The sequence below is a fragment of the Asterias rubens genome, chromosome 7, assembly GCF_902459465.1.
Source record: "Asterias rubens chromosome 7, eAstRub1.3, whole genome shotgun sequence".
In the NCBI taxonomy this organism is placed as follows: domain Eukaryota; kingdom Metazoa; phylum Echinodermata; class Asteroidea; order Forcipulatida; family Asteriidae; genus Asterias; species Asterias rubens.
In genome coordinates this window covers 2,139,121-2,160,423 of record NC_047068.1, presented here as the reverse complement: position 1 = coordinate 2,160,423, position 21,303 = coordinate 2,139,121, and the positions used below count along the sequence as shown (strand labels likewise).

The window sequence follows — 21,303 nt, the reverse complement described above, 5'->3', positions numbered from 1 at the left end:
AGTGACTCCTTGAACTTATGGTTAAAACTATGACTCCCGAGGTGATCCCCAGAGCGTTCTATTTTCCCGAGGCGACTTATTACCCCACGAGGTAGATAATTCCCATCTGATATTGTCCTACTTTCCAAAGTTGAATGTTATTTGAAGCCTTAATATGGGCAAAAGTATGGGCAAAATTATACAATTTATGTACATACTCCTGGGCAATTCTATCCAGCCGGACAGTTTTATGCACTGGTGTAACTAAGGTATATAAATGTATTCCTGGGGGAGGGGGGCACACACATTTTTCACGGGGAGCACATGAGCAAGGGCGGGTCGTGACACTACTGCTAATAATTGTCAAAGACTAGCCTTCACAGTTGGTGTATCTCAACATATGCATAAAATAACAAACCTGTGAAAATTTGAGCTCAATCGATCATCGAACTTGCGAGATAATAATGAAAGAAAAAACACCCTTGTCACACGAAGATGTGTGCGTTTAGATAGTTGATTTCGAGACCTCAAGTTCTAAAAATGAGGTCTCGAAATCAAATTCGTGGAAAATTACTATGGCACTTCAGAGGGAGCCATTTCTCAGAATGTTTTATACCATCAACCTCTCCCCATTACTCGTCACCAAGAAAGGTTTTACGCTAATAATTATTTTGAGTAATTACCAATAGTGTCCACTGCCTTTAAAGGGCCGGGGAAAATGCTCTGCGTTGCAATCTAAATGCCGTTAAGAGGCATTATTGTTGATGAAGGAAACATAACAAAAGCCTTCAGAAATTGAGCTGTGCAGTATCTCAAATGAAGCAGGTATTTTAAACCAAACTCACGCTCTCACAGCTCCATAGTGCACAGCTCCACTATACAACAGCAGACTGTGGCAGAAGGTGATCGCGGGCGATGAGTCATTTACCGTACTGAAGACGTCTGGTGAAACAAATAATAACTGTCCATTGCAAAGGGTATGGCATTGCAAAGGGTATGGCTTGAAATAGTAAGTTATATGCTACCAGTGTTCCAAAAAAATCGATACAATTTAATATTATTCTTGTAATCGTTACAGTACTAAATTTTCAAATGGGAGGGGGTGCACGTGCCCCCGTTTTACGCTACTGGTTTTATGGTGGGGCGGGTGCAGAATACCTCACGAGAACCCCCAAGAATAACGTTTTGTGGATGAATTGATTAATCCAGAAACGGGACCCACATTTTTTCTGAACTTTAGCTGTATAAACTTAAGCAGATCATTTTGACACCAGCTAAATATCTACCCCGCATTATTTTTCTCAACAAGTTTATGCTCATCTCAATAGCGCAGTTCTAAAAAATACCAATACGATGGGGTGTATACTTCAATCACATCGCCAACAGAGGGCGCAATCACTCTCTGTCGATAGCACATTTGTTTCATCACTCCCTTGTCCAAAAAATTCCCGGCCGGTTGAACAGGGATTCCATTGTGTAAAAGATAGGCTTGGGGTACGTCAAATAATATCATATTCATAATCAATAAAGTACTCAGAAGTCTCATTAAAGGGAAAATTACTCATCAACTCTTCTGAATTTGATATGGGGAGTCCCATCCGAGTTTCTCTTCCTCCAAATACAGACAAAACTACAAGGGAGCATTAACCTTTAGAAGTCCCCACACCCCGCCGACAAAAAAGGACATTATTTTCTTCCAGGGCCCAAATTATCTAAAAAACTGGTAAGTCAATAAACATATACATGTACATTGTACATGTACAATGCATACGTTTTTGTTTGCAAAGTAAAAAGTTGGTAGCTTATCGAATGTTTAATAATGTTAGAAATTTGTTTCTCCCGGTTTTACTTATATAAATGTATCAAAATAGGGCTCAACGAGCTCCAAGGCACGTGACACCTTTGGTAATTGTCAAAGACCAATCATCTCACTTTGTGCATCTCCAAATTATGCATAGACTAACAACCCTGTTAAAAATTGAACTCAATTGGTCATCAAAGTTGCGAGAGAATAATGGAAGAAAAAAACATCCTTGGCACATAAGTTGTGCTTTCAGATGCTTGATTTTGAGACATCAGCCAGGGTCACAAAATCAATTACTTTTTAAGTGAGGAATTACTTCTTTCTCAAAAATTACGTTACTTCAGAGGGAGCTGTTTCTCACAATGTTTTATACTATCAAAAGCTCTCCATTGCTAAGTTTTTATGCCAACAATTAATTTCAGTAATAGCCAATGGTGTCCAGTGCTAACAGCATCTTGGTAGAAAAAGGGGGCCCAGCTATTTCAATGAGTACGACTCTTTAAGCAAAGGCTAAGAAAATACACCATTACGCAATTTTATGATCAGATTGTTTATCTTTATTATTCTCCTTCCGATTGAGGCATCTCTGATGTTACATGTTTTTATCATATCATTGAACAAACACTGCAGTCTTTTTTCATTGAGATGAGAAAGTGGACATGGAAAAGCAATCGTTTCAGAAAGAAAACCTTGACTTCTGCTAGGCATCAACCCTTACTGACTGTTTCAGACAAATTGTGTTCTTAATGGAAGATTGCTTTTTGTCAAATATGAAATGTAATTTTGATCAAACTGGGTAAAACAAGTTATATCAATACTGTTAGATTAGAACAAAATGGAATTAACCATTCTTTTGAATAAACTTGTTGAATGTTGTGCTAGCTTAAATTTAAACACCTTCAAAAGAGGGTGATTTTTCCACTTTATTATGTAATATGCGGCTATACAATAAACAGCAACTAATTTCTTGTCGATCTGAAATAAGAATAAAGTGAGAACCTTTGGAAGTATTTAACTGAGTGATGATCAATAAGAATGATATCTTTAAGTGGAGGCTTGCTCTGCCTTGATACGGTCCTTCTTCAGAGGGCCCTGCAATTAGACAAACACATAGAAAGAATAAATATTAAACATGTAAACACTCCACTCAACGTTGCATTATAATCTGGCATGACTTCCTCTCATTACAGTAATCCGATGAGAATGAAATATTCCATTCACCCGACGATGAACGACACTGTTTGAAATGTCTCTACTTAACCCAACCCTGGTTCTTCTCAGAACCAGCATTTCTCCTGCAAGGATTACTACTTCCAACACAATACAAAAATACATAGCTTCAAATCCTACTTGTTTAGTTGTTGATTCATGTATATATAGGTGCCTACATCCCTTTTCTGCTGGATTGTACAGTTATGCAAAACCTCACCAAATTCGTAATAAGACCCAACCTTTTCTCTAGTAATAAACATTTCCTTGGTTTAATGCAAAGGTTATTATATGTTGGAAGGTGTTTTTCCAGGCTTAACATAACCTTTTGTGACTTGGGTATAAATATCTTTGCACGAGGCCAAATAAATACAACGTTGTCATCACTTACCATGAAAGCCTTCTTCTCCTCATGAGTTTGGAAGCGTCCGTGACCAAACTTGGAGGTTGTGTCAATGAACTTCAGAGTGATCTTCTCAAGAGCCTTGCGCTTGGTATGGACCAACATAGACTGAAATGGAAACACAATAATACTCAGTAAACTCAACTTCATGTCAAATAAGATGCTCTTAGATTTAATGATTTAGTGTGATTAAAAAAGATATGACATCAGAAGGAAGGCAGCATGGATTTTCACCAGTATATGGTCTGAGTGCCAGCGCAAACTGACACAATCCATGATTTTCTCATCATTTACATACTCACACATCAGTTTCTATCTACAACAAACTTACTGAAAAAAAGTTGCATTGACTTGGTCTGTTAGCAAGGTTCCTTGCTGTTATCAGCACAGATAAGGCAAAATGTCTTAAGCCAGGTTCATACTTCCTGCGAGTGCTAAGCAAGTTTTGGTGACGCAATTATCAGTACGCGCCCCCCTTCCAATTGTCACGTAAAAATGTTTTGCTACGCACGAAGCATTCGCTGGAGTTATGAATGAACCAGGTTTTACTCATCAAATTAGACAAGGATCACTACTTACTTTACGCAGGGTGACGACGCGCTTCTTGGGGCCCATAATACATCCCTTCAGCATCAAGAAGTCATTCTTCACCTCACCATAATGGGGAAAGCCACCCTATAGCAATACAAGCAAATAAACATCATTATAGTCTTTCTCAATAGTTCCATTAAATAACTCATTGACTAGTACCTTTTTAAAAGTAAACAAGCAAATGGATAAAGAAACAAGACAAACTAAATACAAATTGGATGCGTTTGACCGACGTGAAAACCATGAGTCTATCCATAGACTAATTAATTGATGTACATACCATTGGGTTGATGCTCTTATCAGTGATATCATAATCAGTTGAAGCGTTGTTCTTGATCAGCTTGCCATCCTTCATGTGGTAACCTTCTCCAATGCGGTAGATCTTCTTGTTAACCTCAGTGCGGTGATGGTAGCCTTTCTGACCAGCACGGGCAACACCATAACCAACACGAGCAGGATGCCAGGCACCAATACAAGCTACCTTACGTAGACCTTTGTGGGTCTTACGGGGAAGCTTCTTGGTACCCCATCGAGAGGTCACACCTAGTAGCAGAGAATACAAATACACATGAGAAATTCATCCCATACATAATACAAATATCTCTTCTCATCCTGAGCAGTAGCCAACACACAGTATGGTTACAGTAGGCTTTGATACATCAGAAGGAAGGCAGCATGGATTTTCACCAGTATATGGTCTGAGTGCCAGCGCAAACTGACACAATCCATGATTTTCTCATCATTATCAAGCAAATGACTTTCAAATTGTCATGATGAATGGAAAGCAATTTACCCTTGAATCCCTTTCCTTTGGTGACTCCAACGACATCGAGCATCTCATCCTGTGCAAAGACCTCAGTGACTCTAGTCTGCTTCTCCAGGTGTTCCTTGGCCCATTCCACCTTGTCAGCGATGGAACCACCATTCAGTTGAACCTCCATGATATGAGCCTTCTTCTGACGCTGGTTCATCAGTTTCATCTAGTGCAAATATTGTCATAATAATACATTGTAAATGTTTCATCTACATCGTCACATATCACAAATTTTCCAATCTAGTTGTTTGTGATGATAGGTTCCTGCTGTCACTACATACCAAAATCTGGGAAAAATCACAGTTTGTAACAATTTGCTTCTATTTGCCAAGTCTTTGTATGAATTAAAAGTAAAAATAACTATACCATCTCGATAAAACAATTACAACAAAGTTAACTGGGCTGAGCATCTCACATTGTCTACAAGACTACTTTATGTCACTAAATGAGAATCAAATACTTGAAAAGATCAAGAAATTTCAGAAAGTGCCCATGGTTACATTATAGAGAACAATATGCTCTGTGCAAGACCGCCATCTCAGCGTGTACTTATTTTGTGTATACATGTGTAGATCCAGGCTACATTAACCCAAAGACTTTGTTGAACAGTGCAAACGCATTGAGTAATGCAAGTGCTATTTATAAATACCTGAGTGTGGACAATGACACGGATGACTTTGCAGTATTTCTTCATGGTCTTCAAGTCCTTCTCAATCTCAGCTTTACCGGCATCATCGGCCCACTTCTTGGAAGCCTTTGTGAAAGCCTTCTTCTTGGAGCGATACCTGAATTATGCACATAATAGGGAAACAAACAAACACGGGGGGACTACTAAAGGGAAAATAGACTGCTAGGCTCTCATCACGAGTGTCAGACACACATGAGCGGAGAAACCATCATGGTTCATCATAGCCGTTAAGCTAAGAGCGGAACCAAAGGGTTGGAATGAATGAAGGGATATACTGGGGTACAGCTCATCAGCAAGGTATACCGAGAGGAACTGTCAATGTTGATTTACTCTCATCAACCAAGGCTGAGAGGAGAGTGCTCAATTGTTAGGCATTGCAATTACTGTAAGTGATTAATCAAATATATCGTACTACTCAGGTTGTATTTCAAAATTCCAATCAGGGGTTGCTCCTCACTTTTTTTTCCAACTGGCCAGCAGGACCATTTGGCTTGATTTTTTACTGGTCCACCAAGTTTGTTTTACTGGTCTTTCAATTAAAAAAATAATTTAAAACTGTTGTATACCAATTGATAAATATCTTGATTTCTGATCGTCGCTATTTCAATATGAATTGCAATGTCAAGTCAACTTCAAGTTCAGCTGGTCCGCCGTGGTTTCCACTGGCATTTGGCCAGTGTTAAGGTCGTTTGCTTCATTACATGGTTTGTAAATAATTTAATCAGATGAAACTATTTGTTGATATTTTGTATGGAATGAGTGAACATACCAGTTCTTGTAGAAGCGTCGCTTGCATTCATCACTGAGATGCTCAGCCCAAACCACCTTAAGTGATCGCATCCCTCGTGGAGTCTCAATGTATCCAACTACACCAACAACCACAATAGGAGGTGTCTCCACAATGGTCACTCCCTCAACAACTTCCTTCTTGTTCATTTCTACCAACAAAACGTATTGAAGACCATTAATATCTATCCACTTTCAAACCAATACTACACCATTGGCATCAGATGAATGAAATTTACACAAGTCAGGCACCTTTTAACAGTGAAACCGTTCCCCCCCCCCAAAACAATAAATGTTTGCATTGATCATTTAAGCAATAAAGGGACCAAACTAAAACACCACCACCAGGAATAATTTCAAATGTCTACTGCCAACCAACGAAGTCAGATCTCTAGATCTTGGCTATCCTCTCTACGTTGCCAGCCCCCACCCACTTATCATCTTAACTCTCAAAACATTTACAAATCAAATACAAAAGCATAAACTATACATGTTTGTCTTGATTTGAGGAGAATGGTTTGAAAATGGGCAAGTCCTACTCACTTGATCCTGGCCGATCTACCTGGCGCACAATGTGAGACATACCAGCCTTGTAACCCATAAAGGCAGTCAGATGAACTGGTTTAGATGGGTCATCCTTAGGGAAAGCCTTCACTTTACCACGATGGCGTCTACTGCGCTTCCTTGGCAGAAAGCTCAGTGACCCGTGGCGGGGAGCAGAGAACTTGCGGTGAGACTGTCAAGATTAAACAACGAAATATAGTTATTACCACCAAAGATTGCAAACAGGCTAAACTGTGCATAATCTGTAGATAGGACAAAATTGTACACAAGATACAGATATTATAATTTCAATTCCCGTAGCAGTTTTGGTGAATGATGATAGGCCTTGCCCACCTGCTAGCTGAGACATCTGTACTGTAGCCATTGTGCTCGCACAGGGTACCAGTATTTTGTGGTTCCCAGACGCGTGGACATGTGTTTTGTTAGTTGCGCTAACGTAACCCTCAGTGCGTGCTGTCCGTTTGCATTGCACGCCATTCACTCATAATGGGGCACACACACTGCAACATTGTAACACCCCTTTTACAGAGTGGTTTAGCCCAAAAACAAAAAAATGCGTTTGCAAAGCGATGCGACAGGTTCAAAATATGAACCTGGGAATTCGCTGCGGGATATGGCAACAACCAATCAGCGTGACCCAACCAAACACACACAACGTCAGGGTGTGTTTGGCCATGTGGGGGTATGGAGCAGCACACGGTACTTACGAGCTGTATAGTTTGTGCACGCACGATGTTCATACAGTACATGCCTGCATGCTGCGCACTCGGTGCGGGGGATCGGTGCTTACACACACAGGCGGTGAGTTTGCAAGCTGGAATGGCCGATACGCATACGACAGCCATGGCTCGTCCAGATGCGTGTTTGGTTGGGTCACGCTGATTGGTTGTTGCCAAGCAAGTGCGACGTTCAAAATCACTAGTTGGCCCCGCTATGGATTATGGATATATTTGGTCAGTCTTTTGGTAAGTTTTTGTCGTTTTTTCTGCCAAATATTTTCATGATGTTGTTTTAAGGGTTCCAGATGACGTTGTCATACAATAAAGATCAACTCCATGTGTTTAGAATGTCTGTCATGATTTTGGAAGGTGGAAAAAAAGGACGAATCTGATCACGAGTCTGGCAAAAACTGGTCAAAACTGCTAGTTACACCGATAATATCAGTCTTGTGTCGTAAACCTCCGGTCTCCGACCGTCGGGAGGATGGAGGGTTACGATTATCGCAACTAGCGCTGACCCCAAGCGCTGAACACAACCGCAGGTACCAGCCAATTGAATTGACTACCTGCCGACCGAGGGGTTACGTTATCGCAACTATCATTAATGACATCATAATCTTATAAAATACACGCCAAAATGGCGTCAGTAGGCATGGTAAGCAGGTAAGTAAACGTCATCGACTTTTGATAGAAGTAATTCAGACGAAATAGAAACCTTTTTTTATTAAGCATCCAAATCACCCAGGTCAAAAGTTAGCACTTTTATTTGATTAAACCGCCGACCCGTCCTTGGTGAGTACACCTTCAATCATGCTTCAATCAACCAACGCAAACGGTTCGGTAAATGTCGGCATGGTCGGCTAAATCATGGAGGTCCAGCCAAGGATTCAGAGATGGCCACAAAAGTGGGGGAAAGTTTCCGCATACTACCCTGTGCCTGTCATCACTTTTTCATTCGTTGTGAAAAAAAGTGGAGGCAGTGGTGAGGGGATACGGAAATCTAAAAAAAACAAAAAACACTATGATGTATCGATACACGTGAAGTGAAATGATCATAATTAATGGTTCACGCATGTCGTTTTAATTTACAGAATAACACATTTCAAAATCCTTAACATTAACAAATATTTTACTGTAAGCATAGATTTCTCAACAACGTTTCCGTTGAATCAATTGTGAAAATCAGATGGGCCTGAAATATATAACATTAAACAGATTGAACATTTTCCACAGATCAGTTTTCATCATTACCATTTCGGGGCCGAAGGACTTTCAAAGAGACCGAATAGTTGGATACGCCAGCATTTTATAGCGAAATTTAACGTTAAATTACTTAGGATACCAGACTAGTCTGTCGATGACGACACGTGTATATCCTCATTCGCATAATTGCAGTGGACACTAACAAAAACAAACACTATCTTTAAAAGAATTAAACAAAACAATTGATAATAAAAACAAAAGTGTACGTAGTTGATTTTTAAAAGTTAACTTTTAAATGTTTATATTTAAATAATACAATTTATTTTAACAACAACTATAAGAGCTGTGATTGAATTTTACAAAAAAATGCTCGACCGATCTTCATCATGACCTTTGGCCTTTGGACTCGAGTTTTTGCTTTACACGAAAACTTAATTTTGTACTGTTTTGAGCTCTGTGACTTTTGCTCAAGAATTTTGAAAAAGATGGGTGTTCTGGATGAGTTCATAGGAAAAGCTTTTTATTACACTGTGGACGGACCAGTTACATTCATTAGAGGTAGGGCTGTGTGGTCTGTGTTTTATAAAAATGTTAATAATTAAAATTAAATTTATAAAAAAAAATTAAATTGTTAAGTTAGGTTAGAGGGGCTATTTATTTATTAAAATGAATGGGTTCAATGAATCCTCCTTTGTTTTGGGTACTCCTGAGTCCTATAAGTTGAACTATGTTTTATGAGGTTCGTTCCGCTATTGTCTCCACTAATGACGATAGCGGAACGAACCTCATATCATAGTCATACTCATACTCATCATAGTTCTAAGTACTAAAAGTAGGAGTAGCACAGGGGGGCAGGGCCAAATTTCATAGCTAAATGTGCTTATTTTGTGCTTTCTTTTGTTTTTATCAAAAAATTATACTTTAATTTATATAGAGATAATAGACTAGTAGTAGTAGTAGCCTACTTCTACTTTTTTTTCTACGTCTAGGTGATACTCGGTAATGTCCGTAAGTCAGGAAATAACGCCAAGGAAAAAACTAAATGTGCATGCGCAGCGCGTGTGGGCACTTCTCCATAGCATACGGATAACTTTCCGTAAGGCGGCACCATTTTTTCACTCATTTTTACAAAAAGGGATATATTGAGGTAAATTATGCTAGTTAGTAACTAGCTAGGCCTATATTATTTCATATCGGATGAAAAAGTGGTGGTGCCATACAGAAACTTTTCCCATTCTGTATCTGTATAGTTGAGCCGGCAAAAAAATGTCTTATTATATTTTCTAGAAGTAGTGGCCGGAAAAAACTGCTGCCATAGCTTTTAGTTGTGTGACGAATTTGATGGAATTGAAGATTGTGTGTTCTGGAGGAGGGTCGAGTGGAATGTTGTGCAAAGTCTTGAAGAGGGTTTTCATCTAAATTATTGACAAGTTTGTAGAACATGGCTAGCCTTCTAGATTTCCCTCTAATTTTTAGTGGTTTCCAGCTAAGTACTTTTCAGGGGTTTGTCAAAACATCTCGTTCCTGTTCCTGACCAGTTTTGAAGAAGCCAGTTTCAACCCGAGTGCTGTACTTACACTTTCTGCTGAACAGTTTGCTTATTAGTATTCGGGGGGCCCACTATTAATCCACTACTAGCCACCTCGCGCCTGCACCATTGAAATCCCAATAGTGGAGTCTGTGTGCAGTACCAAACAGATACAGAGATTTATGGCTCTATTAAAAGTACTAAAGTTGACTGCAACACTTTTGTTTTGGTGCCTTAAAGCTGAAACGCTTGCATGCCCTGAAAACACTGCTTTTAGTTGTCTCCATTCAACTGATCATTGTCCACCCAATCAACACGACACATAGTTGCAATAACGTAACCCTCCTCCCGACGGCCGAGGGTTATGGAAGGAGGGTTACCGCAACTACACAACACAATGACTTATTCCTGGTAACAATTGTTGCTACTGAAAACACTTACTGTTCAACATGCCAGTCTTCCCATATACTGTATGTCTACAGACATCCTCTACCACTACTGACTGGGAGTGGTAACTATAACAATCACAATCTAATGAATGGTACAAATGTACAACTCCTTCCACACCTACATGTAGTCCAATAGATAACTGCATGCATCATGTGCCTATGGAATTTTTATTTTACATTTTTTTTTTTATTACCTTCATTGCACAAATACATAAAAATTTACATTGGTGCAAAAGGGAAACCCCGAACAGGCACACAGGCCCACTAAAAGGGGACCCTTGTTCACACATCAAAAACCAAAAGACAAGGTAAAAGCACAACTACAGGCAAACAACCGAAGAAAGCAAAGAAATACTATAAAAAGTAAACAAAATCACAAAGAAGATGGAAACACTACAATTTAAAAATGGCAAAAAATTATGCTCAGTCCATTCGTAACAAAACTGTTAATTTGTGTAAAATGATCATTGAACATGACACTGATGTCATGTTTCTTACTGAGACCTGGCTGAAAGATGATGATCAAGTAGTGTTGGAGACATTTGCCCCCATGTTTTTTTCTGTATGAAGTGTACCCCGTCGGTCTGGAAACCGTGGTGGTGGTATCGGCATTGTTTCCAGAAATCACTTGGATCTACAGCTTCAAGGATAAATGGGTGATGATGAGTTGTTACTCAAAACCTTTAACCTAGCCTCGTGACATCATTTAACCAGGACATCATTTTACCTTGATCCTTTGATCCTTTGAGCTGGATTCATACCAGAGACCTATTGATCTACCAACAACAATCCATCAACCTAAGCAGTTCAAAGATTACGTTGTAGGCTCTCCAAGCAGTAGACACTCCTCTTCATCAAGTAATCCATCCATTCTACTCAATCCGTTTTATCCAATTTGAATGAATCTCAGTCAGCTTAACTTGATGCCATCAAAAAGAGTTCAGAGTTGGATGATCAACTTTAGGCCAACTTGCTCACGATGAGGTTGCAGATGAACATGAAGACAAACTGCTTAGGGTGTCGAAACTTCCTGGAAGCTAAACACTGGATGTCAAAATTGTTAATTTACAATGTATGTAATTGACAGATAAAACAGGATGTCTAAATTTAAAACAGGGTGTCAAAAGGACACACACATAGACGCCCCTCTGGTTAACACTATGTTGATGGCCGAGTCTGCACATACATAAATACATACAACTAAATATTTGTAAAGCACCTTTACATCAAGATCAAAGCGCTGAAAAGAACAAAACCAATGGAACTATAACTACAACATATTACATCCGATACAAATGGGTTTTGAGAGATTTTTTGAACAATGTCAAAGAGTTACAATTTCTGATGCGTACTGGGAGGTTTTTCCATATTCGGGGAGCAACAAAGGAGAAAGTCCGATTGTGAGCAGATGAGAATGTTCTGATGGTTGGATGTTCAGTTAGGCGTGTGATGTCAGAACCTGATCGCAAGCTTGAGCATGGCGGTTGGTAGAGAGCAAGGCAAGATGATAAGTAGCCTGGTGCTATTCCTATATGTAGAAGGTTTTAAACACAGTAACTAAAACTTTTAAAGTTACTCTCTCTTTGACCATAAGCCAGCTTGACTTTTAAAAAGAAGATTTGTAATGTAAAGACTTGGCAGAACTTGAGGCATTTGCATCTAAGCAAAGATAGAGACGAGGCAGGCAGGAATGGTACCGTCAATGCTTACTGATGAAGCAACTACAACCATGACTGCACCATTCCCTCAAGCACCATTAATGTTCATCACTACAATTTGACTGGTCCATTGATTCGTTGAAAAGAGAACACCCCTTGCTTGACTTTATTGAATGAAGAACATGAAATAAAAGAGGAAAATCAATTAGGATTCAAGGCCTATCTGTACACAAATGTATGGCTATCAGAGAAGGGTATAGCAATATCATAGAGTTATATATAAGACCTTGAGGGCGCACTGGCCTATATATGCGGCCCGACATGCGCGCATGCGGCCATTTTGTAAGTTGACAAAACAGCACTGCGCAGTGTGTGCTTACGCGGCCCGGTGTGCGGCCATTTTTGTAAGTTTATCGCATGCGTTATAAAACACAGACTCCAACGTGTACTTCATATTTGACGCGCGTACAAAAAGGCGCGCGTGTCTCCTTGCGGTCCCGTTGCATTTGTGCAAGCAGCATCACCAGTGCGCCCTCTAGTTCTTATATACTCTATGGGCAACATACATAACCCTGCTTTCATACTGAACACCTGGTCGAGACTGGTACCGGATTGCAGTACTATTTCCCCCCATTAGTTTCCTGTATTTCTAGCTGTAAAAGGTTTGAATTACGGAAGTCAACAAATACAGGTGTCACTATATAGGGAAAACTCAACCGGGAAGTGTTTGATTCATGTTTTCTGCTTTGAGAAGAAATTACAAATTTACTGTGAAAAAGTGTCAGCTACATTCAGCACAGTCACATCCTTTCTATTGTTCACACACACTGTTTCACTGATCTTGCACCAAAAGAGTATTACTCTATTGGTGCAATTTTTAATATTTGGGTTGAACAGAGAACAAATTAGTGGGATTTGAACCTGCCACCTTTGGATTAACGTGCCGACGCTCAACAAACTGAGCTATCCAGCTCTAATCTTGGCAGTCTCCTTATTAATAAGGTCAATATCTTTGGTGCCCATCAGAAGCCATTCAAACTGTTAGTGCTGTATAGCCAGGGATCAAACACAAGGTTACGATACGAACTGGGAAGCGGCAGCTTTGTTGAGATTTTTTATTTCAAAAATCAAGTAATAAACCACTAGGGAAACTGACTGGGAATTTGTAAATAATGTTGATTTGAACAAAGATTTTGACAAGACAGGATGACTACCAACATCAGGCCTAGATAGACCAGCTTAGCAATGTGCAGCATGTTGACCCAAAGGTCGCAGGTTCAAATCCTGTTCTAGTCGATTTGTCTTTGTTCATTCCTAAATTGTTGAAAAAATAACCCAGTCAGTTTCCCCATTTGTTTTTTACCTTTATTATTAAATGTGACTTTAAAGACTTTATTTTAAAGCTAGCAATAACTGCAAACCAATCCTGTTTTATATAGTCAAGTACTTTCTGGTTTCAATTTGAACAGATTTTGTAGAGAAGCAGCAGAATCGGCATCCTTCTTACTATTACCACAGGCAGTTCCGTCGTGTTGCACCAGTAGAAGATTGCAATGTGGATGACTATGTGTGCTTGTTTGAGGCTGAGATGCAGTATAAGAGAGATAGGTAAACCTTTCTTCGGAATTATTCTGTTTTTGAGTTATGCCTATTCTTTCTTTTGACACAAATCCCCCCCCCCATTTCACAATGACTAGAATAAATAATGTTGTCTAGTTACTGACTCATAATTTTTTTGTTTATGTAATTCAAAATCATAGATGTTAAACCAATGTTTGTATGAGAGAGATTGGCTGTTGCCAGCTTGGTGTTAATATCCCTTTGTGGGAGTTTGCTGAGTTCCCTTGATGGGCAGATCATTCAAACATACATGTACAAACAAACAACCGGGATACTCTTGGTTGACATTAGTTGGCAGCGTATAAATGTGCATAAAGCGGATGACACATTAAACATTTTTTCTTGTTTTTGCTGAATCTCATGAATGTTTTACATGTTGGTTATAAGTTTGATGTTTTTAGTTTTTTTTTTACTCTTCTGTAGACCAAAGTTTGAATAGGATCTCTTTAAACTTTGTAAGGCTGTGATGTTTACCCCCATGCAGAAGCTAGCGTAATGGGCTAATACACGCATATTGCGTGTCGATTTGTGCAAATTGTGTATAGTTTCACACACAAAATGAAGAGAAAAACATATAGAATGCTACAGATTGCACGGTGGGGCTTTTAAAACCAAGTTAAAGACCAAACATTCTGAAGACCTTGCGATTCAGCATACATCGGCCAAACATAAAAAATTGGGGTTCAAAATACTCCACACAGTTTTGAATAATTCTGGAAAGAAACCTGATAGCACTGCACACTTACAGAGTTCACCCTTGATCAGCCACTTTTTGTTATCTTGTTCATGTGGGGTGTGTCGTGGCTGAGCCAATAAGAGAAATGAACTCAAGCTCTGGTGTTTCTGTTCAGCAGAGTGTGGGTTCGAATCCCGGTCGTGATACTTTAGCAAGACACTTAACTGTAATTGCTTCTCTCCACCAAGGGGTAAATGGGTACCTGTGAGGGCACAAATGGTTCTTGTGGTTGGCTTAGCTTAGTGTGCTACAAATTTGGCGGCACAGGCTGTATACTCCCAAGGGGGAGCTGAGATGGTTTAAGGAATGATTTAAGGCCCAGTGACCAGGGGTAATAATGTTGGAAGCGCTTTGAGACATGGTCTATAAAGCGCTATATAAAAACCAAATATTATTATGATGGCGCATTATAAATGCATTATTATTATTATTATTATAATTATTATGATTATTATGTGTTGTTTCTTTAATTTCAGGTTGGTAGAACAAGAGATAATCATTATTCTTCAGGAACGTCTTGGAGAATGCTCAACGAGAGAAGGTCCAAATGCCAAGTTTGCTTGCAAGCCTCTCTTAGAAGAGTATGAGATTGCTGCTGATAACTTTGAAACAAAATGTAAGTAAAACATCTTACATTGACTCAGGCGCGCGAGTAGCAAGATGTTTAAAAGTGGGTGGCCACTACCGTGTGTCTAAAAAAAAAACCCATCTTTCAACGAAATGCAAAACATGCAAAAGATGTTTATGATCCAAAAACCAATGATTTTGATCGGAGAATGAATCTATAAATTAGTAGAGTGTACATGATTGTAATCTAGCATTGACTATGAGGGTGTGTTGTACTCTTAGTGTAACATGTAGTGTGGTCTAGCATCTACTAGTCAAAAAGGATGGGATGAAAATGCAAGGGTTAGGACGTAGGCAATCATGTAATGGTTTGAATAATGAGTACCAAGGACTAACAATCCTCAAATCAAATGAAAAGAATCTATACCCGGTGCAAATGCAATCCTGGAATACACGGAGGCCATGGCATTCTTTGCCCCTGGTTTTGGCCTTGGTGCCCCTTCAAAATTGTCCATTGACTATAAGATTTTCCAATGGAAGTGCCCTTTGCAAAATGAAATAGCCTTGCCCTTTCAAAATGAAATTCCAGGCCTGAAATGTGGACTAAGTAATGTGAAGTATTCGGTTACAATTGCAAATATTGAAGTGATCAATTTGAATAAATACATATACACATGCATATCTGAAAAATGACAACATTTCAAGCAAAATATTTTGGTAGATGGTACAAAGGTGCTGGTACAAAGGTGAACAGAATGTCATAAGAATAGTTGCCATCATCTACTGTACATGTGGTTAGAGACAACTATCGTTTCCTTTAGTTTGGGAGAAATTGAATGCTGTCTGCTTTGCCTTTAAATTATATACACAAAGTATAGTTGCAGCCTTAAAATCACTGAACACTATTGGTAATTACTCATACGAGTAATGGGGAGTTGTTGATTGTATAAAACTTTGTAAGAAACAGCTCCCTCTGAAGTAATGTATTTTTTGAGAAAAAAGTAAATTCTCAATAAAATATTTGAATTTGATTTCGAGACCTCAGAATTTGAATTTGAGGTCTCGAAATCAAGCATCTGAAAGCACACAAATTGTGCAACAAGGGTGTTTTTTCTTTCAATATTCTCTTGCAACTTGGACGACTTATTGAGCTAAATTATAGTGTCCAGCCGTCGATTTCACAAAGAGTTAGGACTCGTCTTATCTCGAGTTAGGACGAGTAACTCTTCCTAACTTAGGATTAATCTTAAGGTCTGCATGCTACTGTGCAGGGTTGGGACTCGTCCTAAGTCCTAAGATTAGTCTTAAGTTAGGAAGAGTTTTGTGAAATCGACGGCAGTGTCTTTAAAACAAAGAAAATTAAACAAAATTGTCCTTTTCTTCCTACAGATGGAGATCTTGGTGCTGGAAGTAGCGCTATTCGATGCATGATGAAACAGAAGAACCGCTTATTGAATGAGAGAAGAAGAAGCAAAGAAACTGCACAATAAATTAAGTGATCTAGTTTGAGAATCTTTAACAGTTTTTATTTTATTGACTATAAAGCTTTGGAAAATCTACATTGGAAGAAATGGTTTGGTTCGTATAACCTGAGGTTTGAACTTGCAGCTGTGTAACTTCATGGAAGTAACAGAGGCAATAACCCATGCTAGTCCCAATGACAAGAAATGATCGGTGCACAAAGGATTCTTGGTGAACAATTTTAGCAACCAAATGACGTGCTGGTTTTGTAGCAGTGTAGTGCCCCTAGAAATTGTACAGCACAACATTTTTGCCCTTAGACAATGTAAATCTGGCTTACTCTACTGTTATCACCAAGTTTCTTCCTGTTGCGTGTAATTGTTTTTAAACTAAATGACTGGAAAACCATATGGTTATTTAAAATTTGTGTTGAGAAGGGGAGTTTGTTTGCTAATTGGGGAAGTTTACACTGTCATTGGTTAGAAACATGCTTATGAACAGAGTACATGTTGATATTGCTTATAAAAAGGTTTCCCATTTTAGTAAGCTTACCTTGCAAGATGATTCTCATCCAAAACGTAACGATCCATAGAGAGTACAGGGAAACTGATAGACAGAAAATTATATATCATAAAACAGTACCATTCATATGTTTGTTGAGTGTGCAAATTACAATGAGGTCTCTTTCCATTTATTGTGATCCTCTTTGGCCAAATAAAGCAGACCTGCTCAACACAGAAAATTAAGCCATTTAATTATTGGAGACTAATAATTAAACAATGCACATTCTGTACGATTCACAAATTGGGCTCAGCCAGGAATTTTGTGTTTTAGCTGCTCCATGAAAGTTTTCTCTGAATATTCATCTCAACTATTCTTTGAATTTCCTGATCCCTCTGATAGGCCTATCCATTGGATGTTGTCATCCAGTACAGGTGTGTGGAGTGGTTTTACCTGATGTGATGATGTAGTTGTTAAAGCAATGGTAAACAAACCCATGTAATGAATTGATTTCTTAAACGTTAAGCAGCGACTGAAACACAAAGAGATCACTGCTGTATTGGATTCGATCAATTTTGCTGTATCAGACTTTCTGTTATCCTCCAACAAATTTACATTTATTAGAAACATGCCAATTTGTTAAGGATTTCCTCATTTCCAAACTGATGTAACAATACAGTGTTTTGGTTTTTATCCTATCACTATATGGGGCTTTGTACATGTATGTTCTCTTTCACCACAAATGGAAGTGAGGAACCCGAAATGAAGTATAACCAGAAGGTCTGGCGTGTCATGGCCAAGTGGTTAAGAGCACAGGATTCAAGATCTGGTGTTTGATCAACAGAGTGTGGGTTCGAATCCCGTTCGTGACACTTGCTACGTAAAATTGGGGAGGTAGTGCTTTCTGCTCTACCGGCCAGGCTTCAGACTGATGATACCCAAGCCTACATCCGTATGGACTGTAAAAGGGGTAACCCTGTTTCAGCCCTAGGAGTAGGTGGCAACGGCCTCTGAAACAAAATTATTGTAGCCCATACCTTGAAGTGGCCTTCTATAGTTACCCTGACTTCAAGTCAACTTCCAATGAAAAGAAGAATAGAGTTTTCTGGACGAGTCAGGAAAGTCAACTTTCTGCAGCAAATTTCAAATTTCTAACACCTGGTAAAAAGTATTGTTTGCCTTGTCTGTCCAATTTGTTTTCTTCATGCTGTGCAAGAAATGTCCCCACTGTTTTGCACAAATTTGTGAGGGCAGTTGTTTTTCCCCCTTGGGTCAAACCCCTATGGGCATAATAAAGCAAAGCATTGTCTTATTCAATGCATGTATGTACATGAATATAAATGAAGTAATTTACTAAAAAATAAAAGAAGAATCTCGGGCATTTATACCATGGAATACGTTCCTCCAATGTCCGACAATGAAAGGCTCATTGCCAGTTGTGATGCCAGAAGTTTGATGTGTGTTAAAACTATGAATAAAATGTTGGTTAACAAGATAATGTTTCTGTTTTGAACATTTGTTTAGACGTTTAAGTTTATTATAGTAGAAAACTTTATGTTTAATGTAAGCATGTTTTATATGTTAGCATATTTCAGCCAATATTCTCTTAAACAGTCAGCACAGAGCATGTATCCCCTGAGGGAACATGTCATGCGACATCCGGTCTGACCTTGCGCATTAGTGTCTTTGTGTAAACAACGCACGATTTCTAGAACATTGCAAGAAACTGGGCACCGGGGCGCAGTCAAAAAAGCAAATGCGTTTGCGGGCCCCAAATTTTGAAAAGAGATCCAATGCCAACTATGTATACTGTGAGGCACATGTACATGTACATCTAGTCTTGAGATTACACTGTAATCAATTATTTTCAAATGATTTTATTTTAAATAAAATAACCATGGTTAGCTTTCCGACCATCTGTGTGTGCATATACACTAGTGATCTATAACTTACTTATATTGTGACATGAATTTGTTACTCAAGAAAGAGCTGTGAAGTCAAGTTATGGATATTATTATAGAGATGCAGTTTTCTGATTTAAGTGTACAGTATTTGTCTGAAGTACCGCCATTGTTGAGAATGGCTGTACATGTACATACATGTGAAACATTTCACCCACATTTTGTGTGTGTGTGAGTACGAGGTTCAGTTTGAATTTTATTTCCTTGTAAAGAGTAGATCAAAAACTTTGACATAGTACTAGGCTTTCTTTAAAAAGAATACCAGTCTGCAACTGGTTTCTGTTCACCCGGCCCTCTCAGAGAACATGCCATTGCTAGACTTGGTTTCAAGTCTGTGATGTGGATTTTTGCCTACTTGTAGTCAATACAGTATTGCCTGAAATACAGCCTGTTTTTCTTTGCTAACATTTCGATCACAGACTTGGGAATTCTGTTCGTTGCTCGAGTTAAGGGCCAGTCACACTGCAGGGATAACGATCACAACGCAAAGAGAACACATTCTACTGGTTGAACTGCTCCAAACACACGCACGCTTATTCAACCAATCAAGGGTGTGTCTTGTTAACGTGATCGTTATCGCAGCAGTGTGACTGGCCCGTAAAAAAACATTGATGCTGGTTTGAAAATTGGATGTGAATTACTTAATGATTCCATTGAAACCAATGGTAACACATTTTTCTTCTTGTATGGGCATGTGATAGCCACTCTATGGGAGGCAAATTGAGTTTTGCATGGCTGATGCTGACAAACAAACCGCGATCTTAGACTTGAACTCAAGTGTACACTGCCGCTTAAATAGATGCTTTTCAAGAGTGCATTTTGGTGACCCCAACCAAAAACATTGGATAGGCGTTTCCATGTGTTTGGTGAACCACAGTGACGCAGCTGCTACTACCAAAAGGTAATCGAGTTATTGGCTTGGTTAGGCTTGGTTTTAAGATGGCAGACTCGGAATCATGCCCCAGGATACAATGTTTGGTATTTAAAGGGAAGGTACACGTTTGGTAATTACTCAAAACAAATATTAACTTAAAAACTGACTTAGTTACGAGGATTGGAGAGCTGTTGGTAGTATAAAACATTGTGAGAAATGGCTCCCTCTGAAGTATCATAGATTTTGAGAAAGAGGTAATTTCTCATTAAAATAATAAAAGACTTCTAGCCAGAAGTCTTTTATTCCTATCTATAAGCACACACATTCGTCCAACAAGGGTGTTATTTCTCTCATAATTTTCTCGCAACTTTGATGACCAATTTAGCTCAAATTTTCACAGGCTTGTTATTTTATGTTGTTGTTGGGATACACCAAGTGAGAAGACTGGTCTATGACAATTACCAATAGTGTACCTTCCCTTCAAAAGGCAGAATATTTAGTGTGCATGTATTTCACTTTCTTTGAAAAGATGAAAATCACCAAGCTGACATCACTTCCAGTACATGTTTTAAACACATTTAAAGGACAATGCAATTTGAATACACTATACATGTGTACATATACATGTCTATGTATTCCAATGGGACATGACAATTCATACACTGCAAAACAGAGTTTCTTCAAACATCATTTATTGATTCTTCAAACTCTATAAAGTAAAACAATTATGCATTGCAATATTAAAGATGAATTGGAGACAACTCAAACAAAATTAAATTAAATGTAAGATTGGGAAACTTGAATGCATACATACTTGGTGGAGTGGGTGCATTTAAGTAGGTCCTCCAGATTGAACACAGAAAATGATCATTGGTCTAAAGCTGGGCTTCAGATTTTGTGACTTTTTACTCATGAACTAGAGATACGCTGGGTATGAAAAATAAACTTTGCTCATGGCAATTATCTCTACACTGCGATGTGTTCCGCTACACAAGCAGCACAACAATGAAATGCATGCATTAGCAAATATTAAAGGTATGTACAACTTGAAGATTTTTGGGTGCATGCATTTTCAAACTTGGAATTTAAAATTGTAACAAGTACAACCTTGTACAGTGCATCTTACTTTATTAAAAACAGACAAATTCTAGTAATTCTACCAAATGATGTGTCAAATTTTACATACAA

At 38.7% G+C, this 21,303-nt stretch overlaps 2 protein-coding genes across 2 annotated transcripts; one reads left to right on the top strand and one right to left on the bottom strand.

The window, feature by feature from the left end:
* Positions 1-2,317: 2,317 nt before the first annotated feature.
* Positions 2,318-8,896, bottom strand: LOC117292743 (60S ribosomal protein L3-like). Its single transcript, XM_033774893.1, has 9 exons — positions 8,809-8,896; positions 6,818-7,010; positions 6,258-6,426; positions 5,450-5,585; positions 4,780-4,966; positions 4,267-4,529; positions 3,975-4,070; positions 3,384-3,503; positions 2,318-2,875 (listed from the first exon to the last, which is right to left on the bottom strand). The coding sequence occupies exons 1-9, from the start codon at positions 8,809-8,811 to the stop codon at positions 2,828-2,830; spliced, it is 1,215 nt and encodes a 404-aa protein (XP_033630784.1). The 5' UTR covers positions 8,812-8,896; the 3' UTR covers positions 2,318-2,827.
* A 268-nt stretch (positions 8,897-9,164) lies between these two features.
* On the top strand, positions 9,165-17,818 carry LOC117292909 (NADH dehydrogenase [ubiquinone] 1 beta subcomplex subunit 10-like). The gene is made up of 4 exons (XM_033775085.1): positions 9,165-9,318; positions 13,865-14,003; positions 15,228-15,367; positions 16,708-17,818. Exons 1-4 carry the CDS (start codon positions 9,246-9,248, stop codon positions 16,806-16,808), a joined length of 453 nt encoding a protein of 150 aa, XP_033630976.1. The 5' UTR covers positions 9,165-9,245; the 3' UTR covers positions 16,809-17,818.
* Positions 17,819-21,303: the final 3,485 nt, after the last annotated feature.